General features: G+C 31.8%; 1 protein-coding gene across 41 annotated transcripts in view; it reads right to left on the bottom strand.

Annotated features, from left to right (window-relative positions):
- Window positions 1-25,441, bottom strand: part of LOC129942467 (dystonin) — a 290,358-nt gene that overhangs the window by 53,196 nt on the left and 211,721 nt on the right. Inside the window, exons 1-2 of one of the 41 annotated variants that reach the window (XM_056051424.1) lie at window positions 11,272-11,473; window positions 3,327-3,769 (exon numbers count right to left, since the gene is read on the bottom strand). The exons of 38 other annotated variants lie outside the window; for them this stretch is intronic. In XM_056051424.1, coding sequence (XP_055907399.1) covers window positions 3,327-3,365 — 39 coding nt within the window. In that variant the 5' untranslated portion in view covers window positions 3,366-3,769; window positions 11,272-11,473. Of the gene's footprint in view, window positions 1-3,326; window positions 4,178-11,271; window positions 11,474-25,441 lie in introns of those variants that run through there. 2 more of the 41 variants (XM_056051425.1, XM_056051437.1) reach the window with 2 other exon arrangements.

Raw genomic sequence — 25,441 nt, 5'->3', positions numbered from 1 at the left:
AACAAACATACCTTCTAAAAAGTTACGGTCTTTTGACAGATACAATTGTATTGAACTTGACGTTTGTTTGTTTACTCTCAGAGATTAAATATCAGTTCGAAATTATTTTTTTTATAATTTTTAACTAATAAGCTTTAAGAAACAAAATAATGCATTAAGTTCAAATTATTCTGATATTATATGATCAGATGCACTTAGGGATCGCAGTAGTCAAAATTCATGGTGAAAAAACAAATGTGAGTCGAGGTGAGTTGATTTGACATACAATCTCTTATACAATGTTTATTTCTGTGTACATATTTTCGTTAATATATTAATATGTACATTTATTATTAAATTATTCCGACATATGTTTAATTGTATCAACTTTCAAATATAAAAGCCGGCTTCTGCGGATCTTTTTCCAAAAACAGACCGCTTACTTTCTTAATTTTTGGGTTAGCGATTTAGAGGCAACGAATCTATCGGGACATTTACAACAGAATCCAAATCATACAACGAGTCTTACACAAAAAGCTTATTGTTATATTTCATCTTCTATCAGGGCATGTGACGAAATCTTAAGGAGGTAAATGCTCCCAAAGAAAAAGCAAAAAACAAATAACGACGATAACTGATATGTTTCTACTTGAAAAACTATGAAAATGAGCTTGCTTATTATTCACTACATTTTTTTAAATTATGCTGACAGTTTATATCTCTCACATTTTTCAGTTTTTTTCGTTTTTATTCTAGCAAAATCAATCCGAAAACATAAGTGTTATCAGTTCTATAAAATGCTCTGAATTTCATCAGTACGTACTATGTTCAAGAAATTAAACAGACCTAGTAATTTGGATTAAAGCCTAGTACGCTGCTGATGCGAAACGAAATTTCTGAATCGGAAACTCAGGATGTTATTGGTGATGTGCAAGAAGTGATGAAAACAAGCAGTGAACTTTAACTTCCAAAAAAAAAGCCGAAGAAAAAAAAATTGACTCCTTTTCTGAGGAAAAAAAGAAACTGGCCAGTGAAGCTATTTGGTAGTTGGAGCATAGACCTGTTCTGCAGATATGGGCTAACAGGGATAGATGGAAGTTTTTTCTTTCTTTTCGTTATCATCCATAAAAACACAGATGCAGAGGTGATTATTGTCGTTAACATTAAATCATCTTCGTCTTCATTATTATTTTGAAAATTCATTTTAATTTGATAAATTAAAACTCGAACAAAACTTTTTCACTTTTGTTTACAGCAGCTGGCTGTCAGAACTTGTCAATTGTTTTTTACAGCTGACAGAGCTCTCCATAAATATTTTTTCGCTGTGGTTTTCGTTTTCATTTTGCTCTGCGAAAAAATTCGTTTTATTTCAGCTGCGTTCTTGGCTTAAGCTGTCAAAAAAATCAACTGCGTTCAATCTCAGGCAGATAAGTTCTACGTGTAAAATAACAGCTGATCAAAAACAGCCGAGATGTCAAAAAAGGAATCCAAAGGTAACCAATTATTTCTCGGGGTATGTACTCGTACATAGGCATCTGAGAGAATAGCTGATTCAACACATGGTTGAATTTCAAGAAACTTGAAAATTGATTTCAGCTTTTTGTATTTGTTGGTAAACAAAAAGATACAAAATGTTAGTTGAAGTTTTATTTGAGAATGTTCTGTACGTAATATACGATGAAGAAGCTATTTGCCTCCGAATTTTAGAAGGTTTCGCAAGCAAATTATTAATCGTATAGAATTCCAATTGAGCTAAGAGGACATTTAACGCACCTATCAATTCATCATCGTCCGACGAATAAGTTTAATTATCCATTAAATGTTTTATCTTACAACAATTTTGACTTCGAAGCTTAAATGTTTCTCTGTTTTTTGTAAACAGCTGAAAGTTGTATTTATTTTTTGACAGCTATCTTAATACAGCTGTCCAACTCGTTCAACAAGGTATCTAAAACTCCACCTATTCAAGATACCCTATCCAACACGAGATTGAACGCAGCCAATCCCTTTCGTTTATACCTATGTATGTACGTCAATGTCAATGGGTCAGTTCCTAACTTTTAGCAATTTGCTCCATCCATCTGTCATTATTCTAAATTAAATTTCGTATAAAAGATTTGGATAGAATGGACCAGTCTATTCTATTAATGGGTCCGTTTCTATATGTTTACTTTATTTATTTTCACGAACTGTCACTTTATAGGAATGTTAAAACGACCGTTCCTTAATGAAGCCTTATTAGCAATTTCCTAGTAAAAAAACAAAAAGAAAGGTCTAGCATTTTGGATTCGCATTGCATGAAATTTAGCAAATTGGTAGGTAGTTAGTAAAATTTTAAGCCCATAACAAAATATTGTTTGATTTCTGCTCAAAACTAAATTAAAACTGCCAGCAGTTGTGCAAAAAAAAACGAAGTTCAATGTTCAATCCATGGTTCAGTAGTTTAAGCATTTGAGAAAATTATCACGTAATGTACGTCAATGTCAATGGGTCAGTTCCTAAACTTATAGCAATTTCCTGCATCCATATGACATCTGTCATTATTCTAAATTAAATTTCTTATAAGAGCTGTGGATGGAATGGAACAGTCTAAACATTGGGAATTCCAATTAATAGGTCTGTTTTTGTTTGTTTTCTGTGGTTATTTTCACGAACTGTCACTTTTTAGAAATGTTCGACGAGCGTTCTTTAATGAAACTTTATAAGCAGTTGCCTAGTAACTCAAACAAAAAGAAAGGTCTATCATTTTGGACTTCCATTGCATAAAATTTAGCAAATTGGTAGTTAGTAAAATTGTAAGCCCATAACAAAAGCTTGTTTGATTTTCGTTCAAAACTTAACTAAAACTGCCATCAGTTGTGCAAACACGAGGTTCAATAGTTAATCCATGGTTCAGTAGTTTAAAAATCACTTATGTCGGGGTAATCAACCTCCTCAACGGTAATTTAACCATGTAATTGATGGCCATTATCGCATACGTGAACCTTGGACGACAGTCAAAAGACGCAACGCACGGTTAAACTTCATCACTTAGTCAGCCAAAATCAGTCAATTAAGCTGCACGAAGCAAAAAATTAAACCATGTCTGTATAAAGGTGGCCTAAACTATTTCAAAGCATGAAATAACATTTTTGCCGGCCATTAAAAAAGCCAGTTTATATACGACCAGGTAGATAAAGCCAAAGGTAAAAAGTAAGGTTTACCTAAAATTCAACCATTTTTTGACGCGTAAACTATAAAATTTAAGAGCGGTATAGACAATGTGCTACGTGATTAAGTATTCTGTTCATAAAAATATGTTAAAAAATAAAGATACAAAAACAAATAAGTTGTATTGGATACATTACCTGAAACTCGTAGGCAAAATCATAGTCGTCTGAATTCATTATTTTTTTTTTTAGTTTAAATTAAAAAAATTAAAACAAAAATGAAAGACACACTATCCTAAATCACGTCACGACGAATACGACGATAATTGCGAAACAAAATACAAATTTTATTCAATATATTCCAAATCCAATTAAAGATATTTTTTCCCTGAGGGAAAGAATCACAATTTTTACAAAAATTCGTTTCTTAATTAATCCAAAACAAAGCCATATTTTTGTTTTATTAAACTTTTGATTCACAATTTAACACAATGTTTCTTTTTTTTGTTTGTTGATTTGATTTTTTTTTAAATTTATTTTTTTTGGTTTTCTCAAGAACCATGTGCGCTGGGATAAGATTAATAAATCCGAAGGAATAATTTTGTGCTGATAAATATTTATATTTTTTTTTTCTTCTTCTTCTATAAATAAACAAAATAGACGGAAACACTTTTATTTATTTATTTCGTTGGTATTTCTTTTTGTTTTGAAATTCAATGATGTCAAAACCATGATGACAAACCGACCATACACACGTTTCGGGGAATTTGCTACACAAAATTTGAAATGCTTCTGCTTCTGAAACGGTGGCGGTATGTGGCGAAGGCATGGAAGGCGGCGCGGTACGGCGGCGACGTGACGCGACGTAAAAAAAGATGAAGCAGAGCAAGTTGTGGTGAAATTTATGTACAATAATTGCTGTTAGATGTTTTAAAAAACAACGCTAAAACTTGACTTGTGGTGATCTAATGAACCTATTTGTATATTTCATTCTTCTAACCAACAAAAAACATGTTTTTCTTTTTTGTATTTTTAATTAACTTATGATAAACTATCTAAATGGTTAATGTAATTAGTCGGTTGAATACGAGATTTCTAGTTCCACTCACAATCAAATCGATTTAATTGGAATGGGATTTTTCGAAAATAACTTGAAATATATGAAAATTGCCAATAAAACAGATGTTTTTTTTCTGCCCGCCTAGGCAGCATTCCTTTTGTTTCACTCAAACAAAGTTAAATTAAATAAAAATAAAATTATCTACCGGCATCAGACAAATGAATGTTGATTATAAATTATTATGGATTGGTTTTAATTCATATACAAAATAGAAAATTCACTGATTAGATAGAGTCAACAGTCAAATGGTTGAGTTGAGTATGTAAATAGATATACTTAAACAAATAAACAATGAAATCATTTCTGTTTTGAAATAGCACCAGGTGAAGGTGATAATATTAGTTGAAAAAAAACAGAATTATTAAAATAAACATTATTTCATTTAATAATAAACGGGTGTTTTAATTGTGTTCATTGTGAATGTCTTATTGTGAACGACGTGAATAGAATGTTTGACAATTTGTTTGACATAAGGTAGTTGCTTGAACACAAAAGATGCGTCGCAGTGTCAAAGTCAAAATTAATATGTTTTTCAATTGTGTTCATTGTGAATATCTTATTGTGAACGACGACGATAATAATGTTTGACAATTGACATTTTTATTTGACATAAGGGAATTACTTGCACAATAAAGATGCGACGCAGTTCTGCCACCCTATGAAAAGACACAAAGTGTCAAAGTCAAAATGAATATATGTTTCAATTGTGTTCATTGTGAACATCTTATTGTGAACGACGACGATAATAATGTTTGACAATTGACAATTTTATTTGACATAAGGTGATTGCTTGAACACTAAAGATGTGAAGCAGTTCTGCCACCCTGTGAAAAGACACAAAGTGTCAAAGTCAAATTGAATATGTGTTTCAATTGTGTTAATATGTGAATATCTTATTGTGAACGACGACGATAATAATGTTCGACAATTGACAATTTAATTTGACATAAGGTAATTGCTTTAACATAGAAGATGTGATGGCACACTGTAAATAGACAAAGTGTCAAAGCCAAAATAAATACGAACCACAATTGCTAATGGGGTTTCAATGGGTAAAATAAATCAATTTAGTTATGATCTAGATCTGTCAAAATAAAAATTTTTCCTGTTTTTGCATTAATTTAAGTTCAAACCTGCAGATCTGGATTTTTCGGCAAATTTAACTCTCTTTGCACTTATACTAACAAAATTGTTACAAAAAAGTTTGACTGAAAATTTGACAGCTAAGTTAACACGTACATGACGATAAACTACTAAATTGACCAAAAAACAATTCTAATCGTGTTCCATGCATCACGAAAAAAAGGCATCAATTTTTTCCCGACATCTAAAAACACCTCATCAAATTGTTTAAGTCGAAATTATTATGAACCACAATTGTTTATGGGGTTTCAATGAATAAAATAAATCAAATTAGTTTTGATCTAGATCTGTCAAAATACAAATTTTCTCTGTTTTTGCAGTGATTTGATTTGATTAAGGTCAATTGCTTAGATCTGGATTTTACAGAAAATTTACGCCTCTTTGCACTTATACTGTTATCAAATATTGTTACAAAAATGTTTAGCTGAAAATTTGACAGCTCTGTTAACACGTACCCGAAGATAAACTAATAAATAGCAAAAAAAAAAACAATTCCAATCGTGTTGCATGTTTCACGAAAAAAACATCAATTTTGTCCAGAAATCTAAGCACACCTCATCAAAGTGTCAAAATGATTATAAACCACAATGCCTAGCTAGCAGAATAAAGGCTGTTGTAAAGTTTCTTAACAGTTATCATTATTTGCAAATTCAAATTGAGTAGCTTCTTGCAATTTTAAATAGAGATGTCGCTTTATAATTTTGACATTTGTTCTATGTAATAAAAACGATGTCACCTATGTATGTCAGGATTTGAGTAGGAGCTCTTATTTTTCAATGAATTTTGGAAGACATTCCAGTCAGGAAACAACAACATAAACAATTGGATTAAGAAATATTGTTTGTTATTCAAATAATTCGATACATGTTCAAAACAAAACACGAAAAGTGGCCCTGTTTTCTATCCTGATAATTCTTATTTTGACGGATATGTCATTTATTGTGAATGGATTAACTATTGTTAAGAAAAATAAACAAACAGATCAAAAAAATAAATGAGCATTCATAACACTTGTCATTTTTGATCCGGATCAAATTTAAAAAAAATAAACTTTAATGATGGATTAATCGATAGTGTTTATTTTTTCAATTTAAATTACTTAAATAAAACGCTTGTTCATACGATACGAGTTTGTATATATTTCTTTTATTTTAAGGTTGGTATAAGAAATAATCAATTAAGCACGTAGGTAATGGCAAGAAGTATGTCAAACCAGAAATAAATAATAGGCCTAGAGTATTATTCATTCAGAGCTGCGTGGGTACCACCGCCAACACTTTTTCCTACGTTTCCTACGTGATTGTTGACAGAAAATGTTTGCACTTTACACAAACATTACCGTAATGAACAATGCACTGCACAATGCAAAAAATAACTGTTAATTTTGTGTACAATCAAACATAAAAGCTTTGCCTACGAAATTATGGCTAAAAAGACACACCTAATAAATTTGCTTTATTCACTTTCAAGTTAACTTCTTTTGTTTATTTTGCAAATAAGAAAAATGACAGACAAAATAAATTATGTCAAATCGCCATTTTTAATTTAATGTTTTGACAGATGATCTTTAAAGTTGAATGACATTTTAAACTTATATAAAATTTTATTTTTGTTTGAGGGAGGAAGTTCGATAATGTAAATATAAATATTAAACCATTTGTATTTGCAAATATAATCTTTCTTAAAAAAGCAAACAAATGAAGACAATTATTGGAAAACAATAATTTGAAGCTGTGAATCGAAATGATTTAATGCATTTGGAATGCAGAATGAGTTAGCTTTTACACCTTACCTTATGGCATATATTTTCAAGCCATTTAAGTCAGTGATATAAAAACAAAACAAAAAATGAGTAGGAAAATTCTTTGAATTGGTTTAGCAATTGTCTAGACAGTATTCGGGTCATTACGTCATAGAAAATCAATTGTTAGTCAATGGTAGTCAATAAATTGGATTTGCTTTAGATACCTCTTTCTTGTTTTTTCACAAACGTCAAAATAAGATTTGTATTCATTGAATAATTCTGAAATTGAATATTGATAGAATTTGAATTTGAATTTTGATAGATTACAAATTTTATAGTTTTAATTTTCCAAACGTTAATTTCTTCGAAATACAATTTTGGAATAGGTCCGTTCAGTGCCTATAAAGTTTGAAAAGGTCACACATTTTTCTACGAGAAAACATTAAACAAGGTGCTTGTTAAAAGTGACAGCCATCACATAAGTTAACTGACAAATCTTTTTGATTACACTACAAAATGCAAATTTGTTGTCTTTTTTTTGTAATCTATCATTTTCGAAACAGTCCAAACGGTTTCGGGTTGCCAAACAAAAATGGATAGAGTTCAGATAACATAAGCGACTTTATTTACAGACAACTGCATTGTTTGAACACAAATTTTGAGCAAGATAAATAGTTTTTTCAAACTCGAAAATTTATTTACCATATTATTCTTTTTTGTTTAAAAAAGCAATTTTGTCTAAAAAACGCTAAAACTGTCACGACTTATATTTTGTATTGTAAATCAATAAAACTTATTTCTTTTCCAATTTGACAAGGAACACTTTTGGACAAAAAAATTAAATGGATTTTGCAGAAAATAATAAAGTTCAGCTTTCACTTAAATGAGTAACTGTCATTTTGTCATTTTTTTTTACTAACTTCCAGTCAACTTTCCACCAAAGTAACTTTAATTGGAAGCCATTTTTTGGCAGCTATAGCCAATCAAATACTAGAAACTTGTCATGCCTTTAAATCCCTTTTTCGTCTGAACCTGCCCAATGTTTTTTTGTTATTATTTAAAAACTAAATGTCATTTTCATTTATTTCAAGAAGGAAACTAGACGTAAAACTACAGCTCAATGTTATGAACCTTCCATTTTTATTCTTTGTTTTGGTACGAATCATTTGAAGATTTCTAAGAAGACTTTACAATTGGTTCATTTTCACACAGTGTCAAACTATTAAGGTTGATTATAATTATATGTAAGCTATAATAGTGCCGATATCAAAATGGATAAAATTTATGTTTATAACTTTGAAGACGTCTTTGATATGCGATGTTTGATAAAAATTCTCATAGTATCAATGTCGAACACCATCTACTGTCAAAATAATGATTTAATCCGTGCTAAACCAAACTTAACCTTCACTTAAGTAGGCAACAATTTTTTAAATAGTCAATGTCAAAAGTGACAGCGATTTTTTAAATAGTCACAATTTCAAAAGTGACAGCCACAAATTAGAAACCTTAGGAAATTGACACATCCTGATCTAAGGAAATTCAAGAAGAATAAGAACAAAAAGTTTTAAGTACTGTTTGTCAATAAATAAGTAGTGTTCAATTTTTCGGGTTTAATTGTGTTTGGAAAGATTGATGAAATGCTTCTCTCTGTTGGGTCGAAGCCTTTAAACTCACTTCTGACATTTGAAGATTTCTAAGAAGACTTTACAATTAGTTCACTTTAACACAGTGTCAAACTATTAAGATGGATTATAATAATTTAAACTATAATAGTGCCGATATGAAAATGGATGAAATTGATGTTTATCACTTTGAAGACGTCTTTGGTATGCGCTTTGTGATTAAAAAGTCTCAATGTCGAACTATTTTTTGACGGAACACCATCTACTGTCAAAGTAATTAGTTAAGTATTATTTTATCCGTGCTAAACCAAACTTTATTTTCACTTAAGTGAGAATCAGTGGCACACAATTTGTAAATAGTCAATGTCAAAAGTGACAGCAATTTTTTAAATAGTCTCAATGTCAAAAATGACAGCCACAAATTAGGAAACTGACACATCCTGATCTGAAGAAATTCAAGAAGAATACAAACAAAAAGTTTTAACCACTGGTTATTGACAAGTAGATTTCAATTTTTCTGATTTAATTATGTTTTGAAACATCGATGAAATGCCTCTGCTCACTTCTGACATTTAAAGATTTCTTAGAAGACTTTACAATTGACTCACTTTAACACAGTGTCAAACTATTAAGGTGGATTATAATAATGTAAGCTATAATAGTGACGATACCAAAATGGATGAAATTGATGTTTATCACTTTGAAGACGTCTTTGGTATGAGTATTTTTTTTAAAGTCTCAATATCGAACTATTTTTTTGTCAAAAAAACAACTGCTGTCAAAATAATGAGTTAACTAATATTTAATCCGTGCTATTCCAATCTGTACTTTCACTTAAGTGTGAATCAGTGGCACACTTTTTTGTCAAATAGTCAATGTCAAAAGTTTTTTAAATAATCACAATGTCAAAAGTGACAGCCACAAATTAGGAACATTAGGAAACTGACACATCCTGATCTAAGGAAAATCAACAACAAAAAGTTTTAAACACTGTTTGTCAATAAAGAAGTAATGTTCAATTTTTCTGGTTTAATTATGTTTGAAAAGATCGATGAAATGCTTCTCTCTGCTGGGTTGAAGACTTTAAACTCACTTCTGACAGCAATATTTTTTTTAAAGAAACACCACTACTCTGACACTTATTTGACATACACAATATAATGTTTCGTAGTATTTCGAAGCATATTGAACCAAAATAAAAATAATTCACAATAAAGAACAAAAGAAACACCCTTTAAAAAAAATGACAGCAGACCAATAAATAACAAATGCCGTCATAATTAAGTGATGATGTAATAAAAATGCATCTTTTTATGTCTAGAGAACTTGTTTAACTTTTTTTTGTTTTGTATCTAACACAAGTCAAAACAAAGACTAAAAAGAAGGAACAATTAAATTATTCTCATTCTTGTCGTTTTCTTCTTTTTTTTTGAACGAAACAAAAAAGAAAAAAACACTAAAAAAGTGAAAGGTTTAACATTTTTCGAATTTTAAAAACAAATTCAATTCGTAAATTAAATTCATTGCATAAAATTTCGCCAGCTACATATAGGCTAAGTAGGCTCTCGTATAAGAAGTAATATAGGCTTTCTAAAAATAGACATCGCGTAGGGCAGGAATTGGAACACCACTGGGTCACTAAATATATGTAGTTTCGAGCAAGAGAGTATATTCAAATACTACATACTTTGAAAAAGTGCAAATAATTGTACGTGGAAGAACTCTTTTAGAAATGGTCCAATTTTCTTTCTTTAAACGATATGCTGCTTTGTGTGTTTCAACTTACAACACAGATGTTTAAGTGCCACCTCACTCAAGAAGCTTTTAAGGATTCTCTTCCCTTATGCATAAAAATGCAAAAGAAAAGCTCTTTTTCATAATATCGATTGGGAGGTCAACACCAAACCCCACACCAATTAAAGTATCTACAGCTGATTCGTATGTATTTCAATTATTTTCAAAATTTATTTCAAAATGCTCTTCTGACAGCAAACAAAATATGTTTTATTCTAAACAGACCTCAACCGTTAAGCGGTTAAAAGAGAAATTCAAATTCAAGGCTAATACACCACAGTAGGGAGGACAGGTATTTGACCACATCAAGATTCCGGAATTTGATAGTTTGTTGTTGATTTCTTTTGAGTATTGAAAGGATTTTCGATTTGAGACTTTTCTTTTTTCATATTTCATCATCACGCACTGAAGTAAGTAAATACTTTCAAATATTTTTAACATTTTTAAAACTACCGCCGCCGCCGCCGGGCACCGCCGCTTCGTGACAGTTTGATAAGAAAATCAATACAAAAACAACAAATAAATAAAATTATTTATTTTTCAAGTGGCTATGACATCATCATTAATAATTTTTACTTCGGCACATCACACAATGTGGTTTTTTGATGAGAACAAAATACAATATTTTTTTCTTCTTTTCTGTCTCGCCCTTCAACCGAATTATTATTTTATATTAAAATAAATTCAAGGTCGAATAGATTCATTAACATTTCATACACTTGATTATTTTTGTATCTCATTCAAGAATGCGCGTGGATTTTTTTAAAACACTGCGTTATTATTTAATCCAACAAAATTGTAAATTAAAAAACTATTTTCAAATTACTATAAGAAGTATTTTTTTTTTTCGAAAAAAAGAAAAACCAACGTTAAGGGAGTGCTGCTGGAAAAAAGCTCATCCCACAGCGACGACCAATTCAAAACTAACCGAATGCCGAAACTTGAATAAACTTTCAAGTCAAGATATAGCCTCATATCGCCACAGTACCAGTGCCAGTGTTCTATTTTGTCATATGGGGATAATATGGATGTGCTTTTTGGCATATTGGATGGTTACTCACCATATCGCCGCGCCGCCAAACGTCATCATTTCACCAGCAGTCATCTCACCAAGACTCACTGCTCATAGCGAGAATTATAGTTCTCAATCTTAACTCAAAATCAAGTGTATAGCGCCATTATTGTTGTGCCTTGAGGGCGGTTATAGGGGGTGTTTTGGTAAAAGCTTTTGAATGCAGAATAGACCGGCCGTGGCAGCGTTCGTCGAGACCGATTGAGATACATTTTTGTGTGTTTTGTATTTTTGTAATTTATGAGCTTTTTCGCTTCATTTGCCGGTTGTTGGAATTCGAATTCATGTAAATATACCTTCCGTACCGCCTATACAACCTACATTCATTAAAGTGAGCAATATTTCATAGGCTTTAAGACAATAGTGGAGTGTGGAGTTCTTTGTTTCTCTACGAGAGAGAGAGATGTTAAAGTGTTTCATTTTTAGTTTTTAAAGACTTAAAGTGATATGGAAACGAACGAATGTCAACAAAATAATAAAACACAATAACAAGGCCAGAACACTAAAAACTCAAACCTCAGAGTATACACAAGTAGGAATGTACAAACGTAGTAGGTTGGTTTGTAAGTACTTGAGAACTCGATGATCTGATGTCATAGGACGATAAAGAACTAAAGAAAACCACTAGACTTGAAATTAATTGTTGTTTTCTTTTTCAATTGAATTATTGATTATTGATATTTTATTATCGGTGAACAAAAATATCAGCTTGAAAAACTGATTAATGTTTCATTGACAGGTGAAGTTTTCAGCTTTCAGTCAAAGGTATTTGGAAAAGGTATAAGGGCAAGGTTTTCTTCCTGGCAATTAAATTGCACTTTTTCAATGGGTTTTGATTGTCTTCATTCACGTCAGGTTTTTGAGATACTTCTTTTCGGAATGCCAAAAAACACGAATATAATGCTTTTTGAGGTTATCTAAATTTATACAGTAGTTTTTTTTCTCAATAAGATTCGTGATGGTTCTCCGCATCCAAAATCCTTTCTTCAATATTGCAGTTGAAATATTTATATTATTTCTGACAACATTCGAAAAATCTTCTAAAGTTGTTACATTTTACCGGTTTTTTCAAAAAAGAAACGCTTAAGCATTTATACGGAAAGTAAGTTTTGTTCATGTAACGAATCAATTGTGTCACCAATTATCAGCCAGTCGAGAGGGAGGGGAAAGGGGGGTGGAAATACCCCGGGTCAGCGATTTTCTAGGGGCCCGTGAAATTGAAAGCAATGAGGAGTGTTTTTTTTTAAATATATTTTATTTAACGTAAATTTCAAATTTATTTTATTTTGAAAATATGCAATTTCAAAATAGTGGCCTGGAAACTTAAAACCAAACACAAATATTAATTTCGGTTTCTGATTTTATAAAGTTTCTTTTCTCCTATTTGGTTTTTGCTGGGAATAAAATTTTTGATTCGGTTTCGGGGGAACGGAAAATCCTACTCAAACGTTTTTCAATTATGGTTTCCGTAATATTATATTTTAAATAAGTTGTTTACTGAAGATTTAAAGGATATCAAATCACTTCAAAGTGATTTAAAATTTTTTGGTGTTGTTCAAAAGTGTTTCAACTTATTTAGCAGCAGTGCCCAACGTTGGGAAATTCTTAGGAAGAAATGTGCCCGGATCCCTTCACAAACTTTCTGATAAAAGATGGTCAGCTAGAATTGAGGCAGTGAAGCTATTTGCAAATCATCTGAAAAATTTTAGAACTTCATTAGAAGCCTTAAGTGATAATAATTTAACTGCTGAAGCTCAAAGAGATGTAAATGGAGTTCTAAAATATATGGACAAATTTAAAAGCGTCCTGATGTCTTCGATTTGGTGAATAGTTCTAAGTCCTCTAAATGAAAGAAGTATCATTCTTCAAGCCAAAAAAATGACTATTGACGTTGAAATTCGAAATCACGACAACTTGACCTCCGATTTGAACACTATCCGGAACGGATGGGATCAAATTTCATCTGAATGGAAAGCAGCTGCTACTGGATTGGGTGATGTTTCAGAATCAAGACATTTTGGAGAAAATCGACGACCCGGAGAGCAAATGGAAACAGACGAAGACGGCCAATTATCTTTTATATAAAGTTTTTGAAATGTTATAAAAAATATAAAAAAAAGAGGCTGGGAATCGACCCACACTGCTAACTTCCAATGAATATCGAAAACAATATTTTCTGTGAAACAAAAAACTTGAAGGAAACATTTTTAATTTTGAAGAGGGATTTGAGTCGAAAGTAAATTTTTACCAAGTTTTAGCATTGTTTTTTTGTTAGGTTTTTATTTTTTTGTAAAAAACTCTCAATTCGATTTTCTCAAAATTTTTGGGAACGTTGAAAACAATATTTTTAGTATAAATCAATTGGAAGCCATAATCTCCAGTTTTTAAAAAAGTTATTTTAGTCAAAAATCATTTTTTACCAATTTAAATAAATTTTTTTGTTTAGGTTTTTATTTTTTTTATATTTTAAAAAACTGTCAATTCCATTTTTTTTCAAAAATTTTCAGAATGTTGAAAATAATAGGTTTTCTAAGTTAAAATAAGTTGGAAGCCATAATCTCAAATTTTTGAAGATATTTGAGTCGAAATTCAATTTTTACCAACTTTGAGTAATGTTTTTTTAGGTTTTTATTTTTTAGAAAACATTATTTTTCTTTGCACAAAATTGTTTTAGAGATAAAATCATTTTGTATTCGTAAAATTTTTCGAGGTGGCAATTTTTTTTCTTCAGTTTTTTTGATTTATAAAAAAACCGTTAATTGGATTTTTTTTCAAAAAATATACTTGTTTGGTATCACGTTACAATATATTATATAAATTTAATTTCAAGTCTCTAGCGTTTTTGTTTCGTATAAGATATTTAGGGTTAACCAAAATGTTCACCTTTTTTTAAACTGCTATGATAAAAAAGAACCACCCATACCTTTTCCTGAGTGCCCATTCTGCACCTTTCTGCCTTATTATCTGCATAACAATACTTATTTGAAGTCGACATCTCTTCTGGTTCTTGAGCTATGGACGACGAAACAAACGTCGAGAACATATACAGGCACGCACATCTTTCTAAAAATCTTTTATTTCGACTCTAGTGATCTTGAAATGTCGAGAAATGTCAAAATTTTCAATTTGACAAATCGGACCCATTACAAAGACTTCCTATGGGAAGTTAATAATGTTGAAAACGGGTATTTTTAAAACTATAGCATAAAGTCAAAATTAAAGTTTTGAATCGAAATCGGCACTACAAAAAATGAACTCGAAAACGTATTTTTCAAAACTATGAAAGTATTAAATACAAGGTTTTTTTGAAACTTCATAGAGAGTCAAACTAAGACTCATAATTAATAGGTCCGTTCGCGTACCTTCCTAAAACAGTCTAATTTTACGAACAATTTCGAATAACTAAATCCTGTTCTCGAATTCAAAATTTTCGTAGTTTTTATAAAAGAGAGCGCTCACAAGAGAGTAAAATATTTCGCAAAACTACGAATTTTAGAAATTTCTTTGGGCTGTATGTGAAAAGTGTCAAATTTGATCGAACTTTAAATAAATTAAATAAATTACTCGCTCTTGCTGTCACTTACAAAATTAAAAATTGTTTACCAAAGAACAGCAACAATTTTGCAATTTTCAAGTTTCAATTTAATGAAATTTGTTCATAAAAAAAAACAATGGACCAGCATGATGTTGCTTGAAGTTCATGTTGTCTTAATTTATCCTTTTACATAAATAAATTCTAAACACAAAATGAAACGATGATATTTCAAAATTTTATATTTTTTTTGACACTCAAATTGTGGGAAACATTTGTTGTTTTCACGTTCGCTTACTTTTTGAAGTTTTGTTTTTTTGTGAGAGAATTTTTCCCCACTCTTTAAAATATATCTTTTTACGAATTTTAGTGCAGAAAGTACGCGAACGGAACTAATGAGAATTTTTAGAAAAATTATCATACAATTCACTGTTCAGAGATATTTTGAATTTAAATTTAGCTTTTAAAACACTGTTTTTGATAGTTTTTAACGTTTTTAAAGGGGAATATTAAAAAAAAACTGATATCAAAGAATAATTTAAAGGCAAAATTCGAATCCCGGACATCTTAGGCATTTAAAAAAGTATTGTTATGTTTACGGTACAGATAAACGTCATTTTGTCGACCAGTGTAATTGAATACAAATTTAAAATGTCCATTTTCCTCCTATGCTTAAATTCTTTCTCTATTTTAAATTTAACTTTTAAGGGTTCTTCTTCTAATTGTCATTTGTATGTCATATTAAAATGAATTATAATAAATTTAATTTAAAACAGATTCTATGAAGTTTCATATAAAGTGACAATCAATTGACAATTGAACTATATAGCTAAGGTATTTAGTAATTTTTGTTTTGTTTTCTAACTTGACTTCACAGATGTCAGTTAATTGGAAAGCAGTTAATTGACACTTGACATCAATCAATTTTGACAGTTGTATATCTTTTTCATGCCTGTTCTCTACTCTATCCTAATTGGTTTTTTTTTGATTTTTTAACATAGGCAAAGATTTCTAAAATCATAATAATTCATTCAATTCAATATTCGTTATACAGGGTGTTAAATAATATCTATCATTGAAAAGATGTCCAATTGTTATGTAAGTATATAATTACATTGTAAACATCCGTTTACGAGTCAAGTTTTAGCCTTCCGTAAAAGATTATACTGCTACTGAAATGGAAATTTTTGGGTTTTCTAATAGGTCTTGAAAGTTAAGAATTTAATTTTTAAACACACCCTTTAACTAATCTTTGAACTGTCACTGTCAATTTATTCAGTGAACTTAACATTTTTATCATGGTAAAGTACACAAACGAGCATTGGCTGCAAATTATGAACATTTTTTACCGCGTTTTCTCCAATTTTCAGTCGTAGTTCTCGCACTAGTAGAAAGGCAATACAAAGTTTAGTGAACAATTTTAAATCAACAATTTTGTTTGCGTGATGTGTATAACACATAAGGGGTTGGTTAGCGTCGAAAATACCACTGTCATCCAGGGGCATGATTATGAGGTTCGTGGCGGATCGTTTTCAATTTGACCTTTTTCCTTATTAACGAATTCGCGGCGAGGTGAAAGCAGTTGTTCCTATATTCCAGTGATTGACACTTTTGGTTTGACTTTTTCCTTCTATATTCCAGTAATTTGACACTTTTGGTTTGACAGCTTTCTAAAAATTTGTTTTGTTTTGATTGAATTTGTGAAATTTGCGAATCCGCCAAAAAAAGGTGTTGGATTTAAACTCGCCAACATTTTTTATTCAACATTACGGCGTATTTTCCGTATGGTTCTTTGTTTTCACTCATACAAGATTAAGCTGATTCACTTATTGAGTATTGGAATTGGAAGTTACGGAACCAGTTTTGAAAATTTGAATAAAAAGAACTTTGAAACCAATAATTGGAATTTTTTCCACATGTTGGTTATAGATTTCATTGATGGAAAGTTATCAGTGTGGGTTACAGCTTTCTTTTTTTTTTGACGGACAGTTTAAGAATGATTGGAAAATCAGTGTGGTTTTTGGATTTAATTTCAAAAATATAAACAAAATTTTTCACTGGAGATGAAACACAAAGACAATGGAAAAAGAACAATTTGGAAACCAATCTTCTGAAATTCGATTTTATCGCCAATGTTTCGAATTTCGATCGAAAGTGAATTGAATTACTTTGCAATTTCACGTGAAATGAAATTGCATGTTCTTCAATTCGATCGATTTCAAATATTTCGAAATTGCTTCGAGCTGTCAGAACTGAAGGATCACCCATTTTTATTTTGTTTCTGAAGTAATTTTTTTGCTGTTTTGAAGATGTATGCAATATTATTGTCAATTTCAAATGAAAAAAGGAAGAAGAATTCAAGAGACAAATCAAATATATAGGATTTAGCTGATACAATGTAAGTGTATGTAAATTATGTAGAATTGTTCTGATAAATAAAGTCATTTAAGATTAAGCAAAGACGCTTTTTTATATGTTCGAAGGGAAATAGAACCATTTATAATATCTTCATCGATTCCTTCAATTCAAAAACTTGCTGCAACCCTTCGATTTCTAGCAGAAGGAAGCTATCAAGGATCAAATCCAATTAACGCTAACGAACTGTGGAACACCCAAATTCCCCGAATCCACACCGCACCCCCAGTAAAGATGAGATCGTTACCGCAATTAAAGCACTTAAGAACAACAAAGCGGTAGGACTTGCTAAAATTCCCGCAGAGCTTTTACAAGCAGCGCCAACGTCATCAAGCGAACTGCTTTATCCGCTCATAAGAGAAACCTGGACCACCGAAAGCTTCACTCATGAGTGCAAGAAGGGAATTATCGTCAAGCTCATAAGAAAAGGAAATCTTACAAAGTGCGAAAACTGGAGAGGAATTTGCGTTCTACCAGCCGTTGCCAAAATAGTAGCAGAAGTCATACTGGAACGCATCAGAGAACACCTTGAGGCCACACTCGATGCCCAACAAGCAGGATTCCGCTCTGGATCCTCCTGTATTGACCAAATTAACAAACTGCGGATCATTATTAAACATTGCGTTGAATATCGATCACCGCTACACCTGCTGTTCATCGACTTCGAGAAGGCCTTTGATAGCGTTAACAGGGAGTATATCTAGTTAGCTTTGCGGAGGAGAAGCATCCCAGAAAAACTAATTGCTATTATTAAAGCAACATATGATAGATCCAAGTGTCACGTTCTGCACGATGGTAGGTTGTCGGATGATTTTGAAATCCGAAGTGGAGTCAGACAGGGCTGTATTCTGTCGCCAATATTGTTTTTGTCGGTGTTAAGCGATGTACTGCGCGCAGCTTTGTCAGGTAGCGGAGGGATCCAATGGACTTTTACATCCTATTTAAAGCACTTGGATTACGCGAACGTAATCTCATAGGATCATGGATCTCCATCAAATGACAACAAGTGTGGAGAAGCAGAAGTTGTGGGGCTGAAAATTAATGTCGGCAAAACAAAAATGATCATCCTTGGAACCAGACCATCCTCTCAAATAAATATTTTCTCGCAACCGGTGGAAAAAGTTGAGAGCTTTTAATGCCTTGGGAAGCATCGTTTGCATCGACCGCGGAACCGAACAAGACGTCGTCATCACCATCTGCCGCATGGGCAAAGCAAAAGCGGCGTTCGGTACGCTGTCAAAAATTTGGAGGAATAACTTTATCAGCTTAAGAACAGAGCTACAACTCTTTCGCACAAATGTCGAATCTGTGCTTCTTTATGGGAGCAGCACTTGGAAGGTTACTTCAGCCATAACAAGAAAGATGCAAACCTTAAAAAGATGTCTTCGTAACATCCTAAGGAATTTCGGGCCAAACCGTATTTTAAATGAGGTCCTTCATAGAACACAGAAAGTTCAGGAACTTATAGAATCTATAATACGAAGACGTAAGTAGCAATAGATTGGACATACGCTTCGAAAAGGTAACGACTGCATTGCAAGAAGAGCTGGACGACCAAGAAGCACATGGAGCAAGACAGTCGAGGCGGAATCAGCGTCACTAGGCAAGAGTTGGAGAGAGCTGAAACGCAACTCCGGAAACCGTACACGATGGCGCGTAGGCGTAGTAGAGGGCCTATGCCTCTTGAAGGGGTTTCCAACGAACTTAACAGGTCTGAGGACATAAGTAAGTAAGTAAGTAAGTAAAGTGTGTTCACAATAAGCGAAATGCAGAACATTGGCAATATACCTTTTTTGTACCTACCCATTAAAAAAATTATTCGATTAAAAGTTTCTCAAAAAATAAGTTCCAAAATAAACTAAAATAAAATAAAATAAAATAAACAGAATATTATTGAATCCGGTGCATATTAATTTAGCTTTCATTTTATAACAGTTTAATTAATTAAAAAAAATGTATTTGGTTAAAACCATAATTCTTTCAAAATGTTATTGAAAAACTTGTTATCTCCAAATTCCAAATAAATCCAAAAAAAAAACAAGACCTACGCTCTTTCACTATACAACCAAAAATGTATATCTCCATAAACATTTATTTAAAAGATTTATTAACCCAAAACAAAAAATTAAATCTCAAACATGAAAAGCAGGACACGATTAGGAGATTTTATTTTGAATTTTTAAAGAAAGAAATGTCAGATCCTCGTCATCGTCATAATCTCGAGTCTTAACTTCTAAGCTCGAATCAAATATCTCAAAAAAACTTGTTTTGATATCAGATTAGTTCATTATTATGAACTCATATAAACTGCCTTCATTTGTCTCTTCGTTCAACTTTCAAAAGCCCACCTTTTCTATATATACTCGTACATCGTATGTACATATCTGTAGGAATGAATCCACATTAAATTACTTTTGGCCATTGTCATAAAAGCGTCTTTTAACAAAAAGCCCAAAACGTGTGAGAAAATAAAACATAACTCAATTATAGTCATTTTTTTCAGGAGGAGGGAGGGGGATCTACGTATATGTACATTCATATAAAAGTATTCAAGTTCTTGGTCTTGTTTTTGTTTTAACAATAAAATAAGTTTAGTTTTTTGTTGAAACAAAACAATTTCAAATAAGAACCAGTTTACCCACTCCTTTGCATTAATTTGTGGTTTTGTATATTTTCTAGCGTGACCCCGGTAATGAATTTTTAACAGCTCACTACTTCAAGACATCTAAAACCTACTTGAAGTCAGATCTAAACCGCTTACTGAATGACGTCATATTCAACACTTTATAACAACTAATACCTTTCATACGTACCTAAATCTTTTGATATATTAAATTTATCTCAATGGTGTTAACTTGTAAAAACGAACAAAACGAAAAATGAAAAAAAAACTTAGTTTCAATTTAATGGAATAAAGTTTAATGGTTGAATTGACTTGATTATGAATGATATCATACAATACTCTACTCAAGCCATTTGAAAGTGACTTCGTTTATATTCAAATACATAATATACAAAATAAAAGTAACTTATTCAATGCCAAATTTTATTATTGTTGTTTAAAGTAATTTTTGTCGCGTGACATGAATTTTAGTCTTTTGTCATGCACGGTATTCAATTGAAATTTAAGAAACTTATCATCTGCATGACAATTTTTATTAAGTTTAGATAAATTTCAATCATCAAATCAAATTTTATGAAAGCTCAATGCACAGGCCCACTCCTACTTCAATTGAAATTTATGAAAAGAAAAATATTAGAAATATTAATATTTGGTGTATTAAATTGTTCTTGGACACTCTTCATACATAAGTTGTCCCACTTTCAACAAGAGAAGGCTTTAAGTCAATAAACGTTAGATTTTATTTGACAAGTGATCGAGACGGGTTTTACCTATTACTTTTTTTTTAAATCAGGAAACTGGAACATCTATTGTCTATTTTAAAAATTAGGCGCCAGTTAGAGCTATCATTGGTTTTCATCTTTGAAAACAAACATTGCAATTTTCTTGACAGGTCGTTTAAGGCTATCATTAAAAATGTCTGTCATTGAAAAAAATTTCCTGATTGAAATCCACCGAAAAATTGTGTGAAATCGGAACACAAATCAGTGGAACGATTCGTTTCACTTTTGAACAATAGAAAATAAAAAAATGTATTTTTAGAGAATAATAAATGCGTAATTACACTTAAAAAAAAAAAACAATTTTCATTTCTAATCAAGGAGAAACTTTGTCAAATAACGATTCAAAAATTTGCCCGGATTGATTTAAATGATAGCTATAACTGGCCCCTAACGAAAGGTTTAAGGTTCAAGCAAACTTGAGGTTCTATTGTCATTTTAAAAACAACGAAAGGTTCAAGGGTTAATATTGTCCCGTTTCTACGTGAACAACCACCCCTATTACCAAAGTCATAAACGTCAGCAAGTAGTTTTTAACTTTTGTCACTGGTTTAGTGGTCTTGTACGTCAAACATCATTGAACACTTTTATTCGAAATTCTGTAAGATGGAAGCAAACGTCAAGTATGAAAAAACGACGGTATCTGTCGTTTAAAAATTTGAGCACTACAGAGAAATTGCTGCTCGAAAAAATCTAAGGGGCCGGTTATAGCTTTCATTAAAATCGATTAGTAAAATGTTTGTTGTTAGTTTTGAACATGTTATAGATTTATTTCCAGCAAAAGATTGGTGCAATAAGATGAATACTATATTCTAGCATTTTTTTCAAAGGAGCCAGTTATAGCTATCATTGGATTTCATCATTGGAATTTTCTTGACAGGTCGTTTATAGCTATCATTAAAATATTCTGCCATTGAAAATAATTTCCTGATTGAAATCCACCGTAAAACTTTTACTGACAGAAATCTGTCATTGGAATTGTGTGAAATTCGAGCACAAATCTGTGGAACGATTCGTTTCACTTTTGAACATTAATTTGTCCCGTTTCTACGTGAACAATCACCCCTATTACCAACGTCAGCAAGTCGTTTTCAACTTTGTCACTAGTTTTGTGGTCTTGTTTAAACGTCAAACACCATTGAACACTTTTATTCAAAATTCTATAATTGTAATTCGTCATTGAAACCAATCATTTAAAATTTTTTGGCAAGTCATTTATAGTGATCATCAAAAATTTCTGTCATTGAAACGAATTTCCTGATTGAAATCCACCGAAATTTTTTTTGCTGACAGAAATCTGTCATTGGAATTGTGTGAATTGGAACATAAATCAGTGGAACGATTTGTTTCACTTTTGAACAATAGAAAAATGCATTTTTAGAGTAAAATAAATGCGTAATTACACTATGAGATTTCCGATCGATCAGTATATAATTTTCATTTCTAATCAAAGGGAAACTTTGTCAAATATCGATTCAAAAGTTTTCCGGATCGATTTCAATGAATACTAAACTGTCCCCTAACGAAAGGTTCAAGGTTAAAGCAAACTTGAACTTCTATTGTCATTTTAAAAATAACGAAAGTCAACAAATCGTTTTCAAATTCAATTGAGCAATCACCCCTATTGCCAAAGTCATAAACGGCACCAAGTCGTTTTCAACTTTAGTCACTAGTTTTGTTGTCTTGAATAAACATCAAACGTCATTGAACACTATTATTCAAAATTCTGTAAGACGGAAGCAAACGGCAACAATGTAAAAATGACGGTATCTGTTGTTGAAAAATGTGCAGAGAAATTGCTGCTCGACAAATGTTAAGTATTTTTGTTTTAATTTTTATTTAAGAAAAAGTAGTCTACATTTGCTGTTGAAGTTAACAAATCAAAAATCAATTTCAAACGCTCGTAAGGCTGATGCAAACGAACAAATAGTTAGTTAAGGGTTTTTTGAACGAAACAGGCAAAACTAAATTTAAAGCGGGTATAGTAATACCAAAGCTAAACAGAAAGAGTCTTCTATTAAGAGATGCAAATGGTTGGCAAAAGGTTTAAATCGCTTATTCCACTGGTATACAACAAATTCTTAATGTGCGTTTTTATTAGGTTTTGGGCGGACTTGAAATTCAAAGATACAAATTAAAGTAATTCACAATTCACAAGGGAAATACTAAAACCAACTGCAAATTTTATTTCCACGGAATGAGGCTGTAGTAAATTTAAAGAATGCAGGCGGATATAGACAATCATTGCAATATTTCGTAGCGATTACAGTTTCGGTGAATTATAGGGTGAGGTTCCGCAGCAAGAACATGAAGAACAACATCAGGAACAGCAACATGAAACCGAAGAGCCTTCACCGGAAAAGGAAAGATTCAAGCTTTTGGAGAAACAGGAACAACATTAAATGGTATCATTCCTCCTTCCTCATCATCGTCACTATCGCTACTTTTATTGTAAAGTAGCCTTTAAACACTTTTATCATCTTAATTACTGATTTATTTAATTTAATTTTAATTGAACATTAAGCAATAACTTTGTAAACTTCAACTTTTGAGTTTCATTTGATTTTTATAGATGATGGTTACTTTTTCGTCGTGTAAAAATTTGATAAAAATCGTCGGGTTGAAGAAGTTATGAAATTCTATTTAAAAAACGACACGACCGACAGAGAGAAAAACAAGACATCGCTTATTTACGGTGGGGTGAATAATAATCCCCAAGAAAATATTTTATTCTTGATTTTAAAATACCATTATAGACTCAGCTCGAAAGAAACCAGAACTTCTGACAAATAAAATTAAATCAGGAGGTAGTGGAATAAGCTCTCGGAAGGGCATACGGATAAATTATATCACAACGTTTAAATCATAAAGAACAATTTGAAGTCCCTAATTAGTTCATAGTTGATAAATATTGAAATTCGGTCCTTTCAAACTTTATTTATTTATAAAGTATCATACATACGTACATATGTATACTATTAAACATTTATAATTGTGTTTAGTATTTATCAACTGTGAATTGAAAGTTGACACTCGCAAAAGAGGTGAGAACAAATCTATATAAAGGGTGATTTTTTTGAGGTTAGGATTTTCATGCATTAGTATTTGACAGATCACGCGGGATTTCAGACATGGTGTCAAAGAGAAAGATGCTCAGTATGCTTTGACATTTCATCATGAATAGACTTACTAACGAGCAACGCTTGCAAATCATTGAATTTTATTACCAAAATCAGTGTTCGGTTCGAAATGTGTTTCGCGCTTTACGTCCGATTTATGGTCTACATAATCGACCAAGTGAGCAAACAATTAATGCGATTGTGACCAAGTTTCGCACTCAGTTTACTTTATTGGACATTAAACCAACTACACGAATGCGTACAGAAGAGAATATTGCGTCTGTTTCTGAGAGTGTTGCTGAAGACCGTGAAATGTCGATTCGTCGCCGTTCGCAGCAATTGGGTTTGTGTTATTCGACCACATGGAAGATTTTACGCAAAGATCTTGGTGTAAAACCATATAAATACAGCTTGTGCAAGAACTGAAGCCGAACGATCTGCCACAACGTCGAATTTTCAGTGAATGGGCCCTAGAAAAGTTGGCAGAAAATCCGCTTTTTTATCGACAAATTTTGTTCAGCGATGAGGCTCTTTCTGGTTGAATGGCTACGTAAATAAGCAAAATTGCCGCATTTGGAGTGAAGAGCAACCAGAAGCCGTTCAAGAACTGCCCATGCATCCCGAAAAATGCACTGTTTGGTGTGGTTTGTACGCTGGTGGAATCATTGGACCGTATTTTTTCAAAGATGCTGTTGGACGCAACGTTACGGTGAATGGCGATCGCTATCGTTCAATGCTAACAAACTTTTTGTTGCCAAAAATGGAAGAACTGAACTTGGTTGACATGTGGTTTCAACAAGATGGCGCTACATGCCACACAGTTCGCGATTCTATGGCCATTTTGAGGGAAAACTTCGGAGAACAATTCATCTCAAGGAATGGACCGGTAAGTTGGCCACCAAGATCATGCGATTTGACGCCTTTAGACTATTTTTTGTGGGGCTACGTCAAGTCTTAAGTCTACACAAATAAGCCAGCAACTATTCCAGCTTTGGAAGACAACATTTCCGAAGAAATTCGGGCTATTCCGGCCGAAATGCTCGAAAAAGTTACCCAAAATTGGACTTTCCGAATGGACCACCTAAGACGCAGCCGCGGTCAACATTTAAATGAAATTATCTTCAAAAAGTAAATGTCATGTACCAATCTAACGTTTCAAATAAAGAATCGATGAGATTTTGCAAATTTTATGCGTTTTTTTTTTTTAAAAAAGTTCTCAAGCTCTTAAAAAATCACCGTTTATAAGGTGTGAGGTTTTACCAGAATACAAACAAAAAATCACAAAATCGAAATCATTTCGAGTTATTAGATTTTTGGAACTTATGAGACATGTCTGATTTTTAAAAG

This window comes from Eupeodes corollae, chromosome 1 (assembly GCF_945859685.1).
Source record: "Eupeodes corollae chromosome 1, idEupCoro1.1, whole genome shotgun sequence".
Classification (NCBI taxonomy): domain Eukaryota; kingdom Metazoa; phylum Arthropoda; class Insecta; order Diptera; family Syrphidae; genus Eupeodes; species Eupeodes corollae.
The sequence above is the reverse complement of the archived record's forward strand: the minus strand, read 5'-3'. Positions and strand labels throughout refer to the sequence as shown.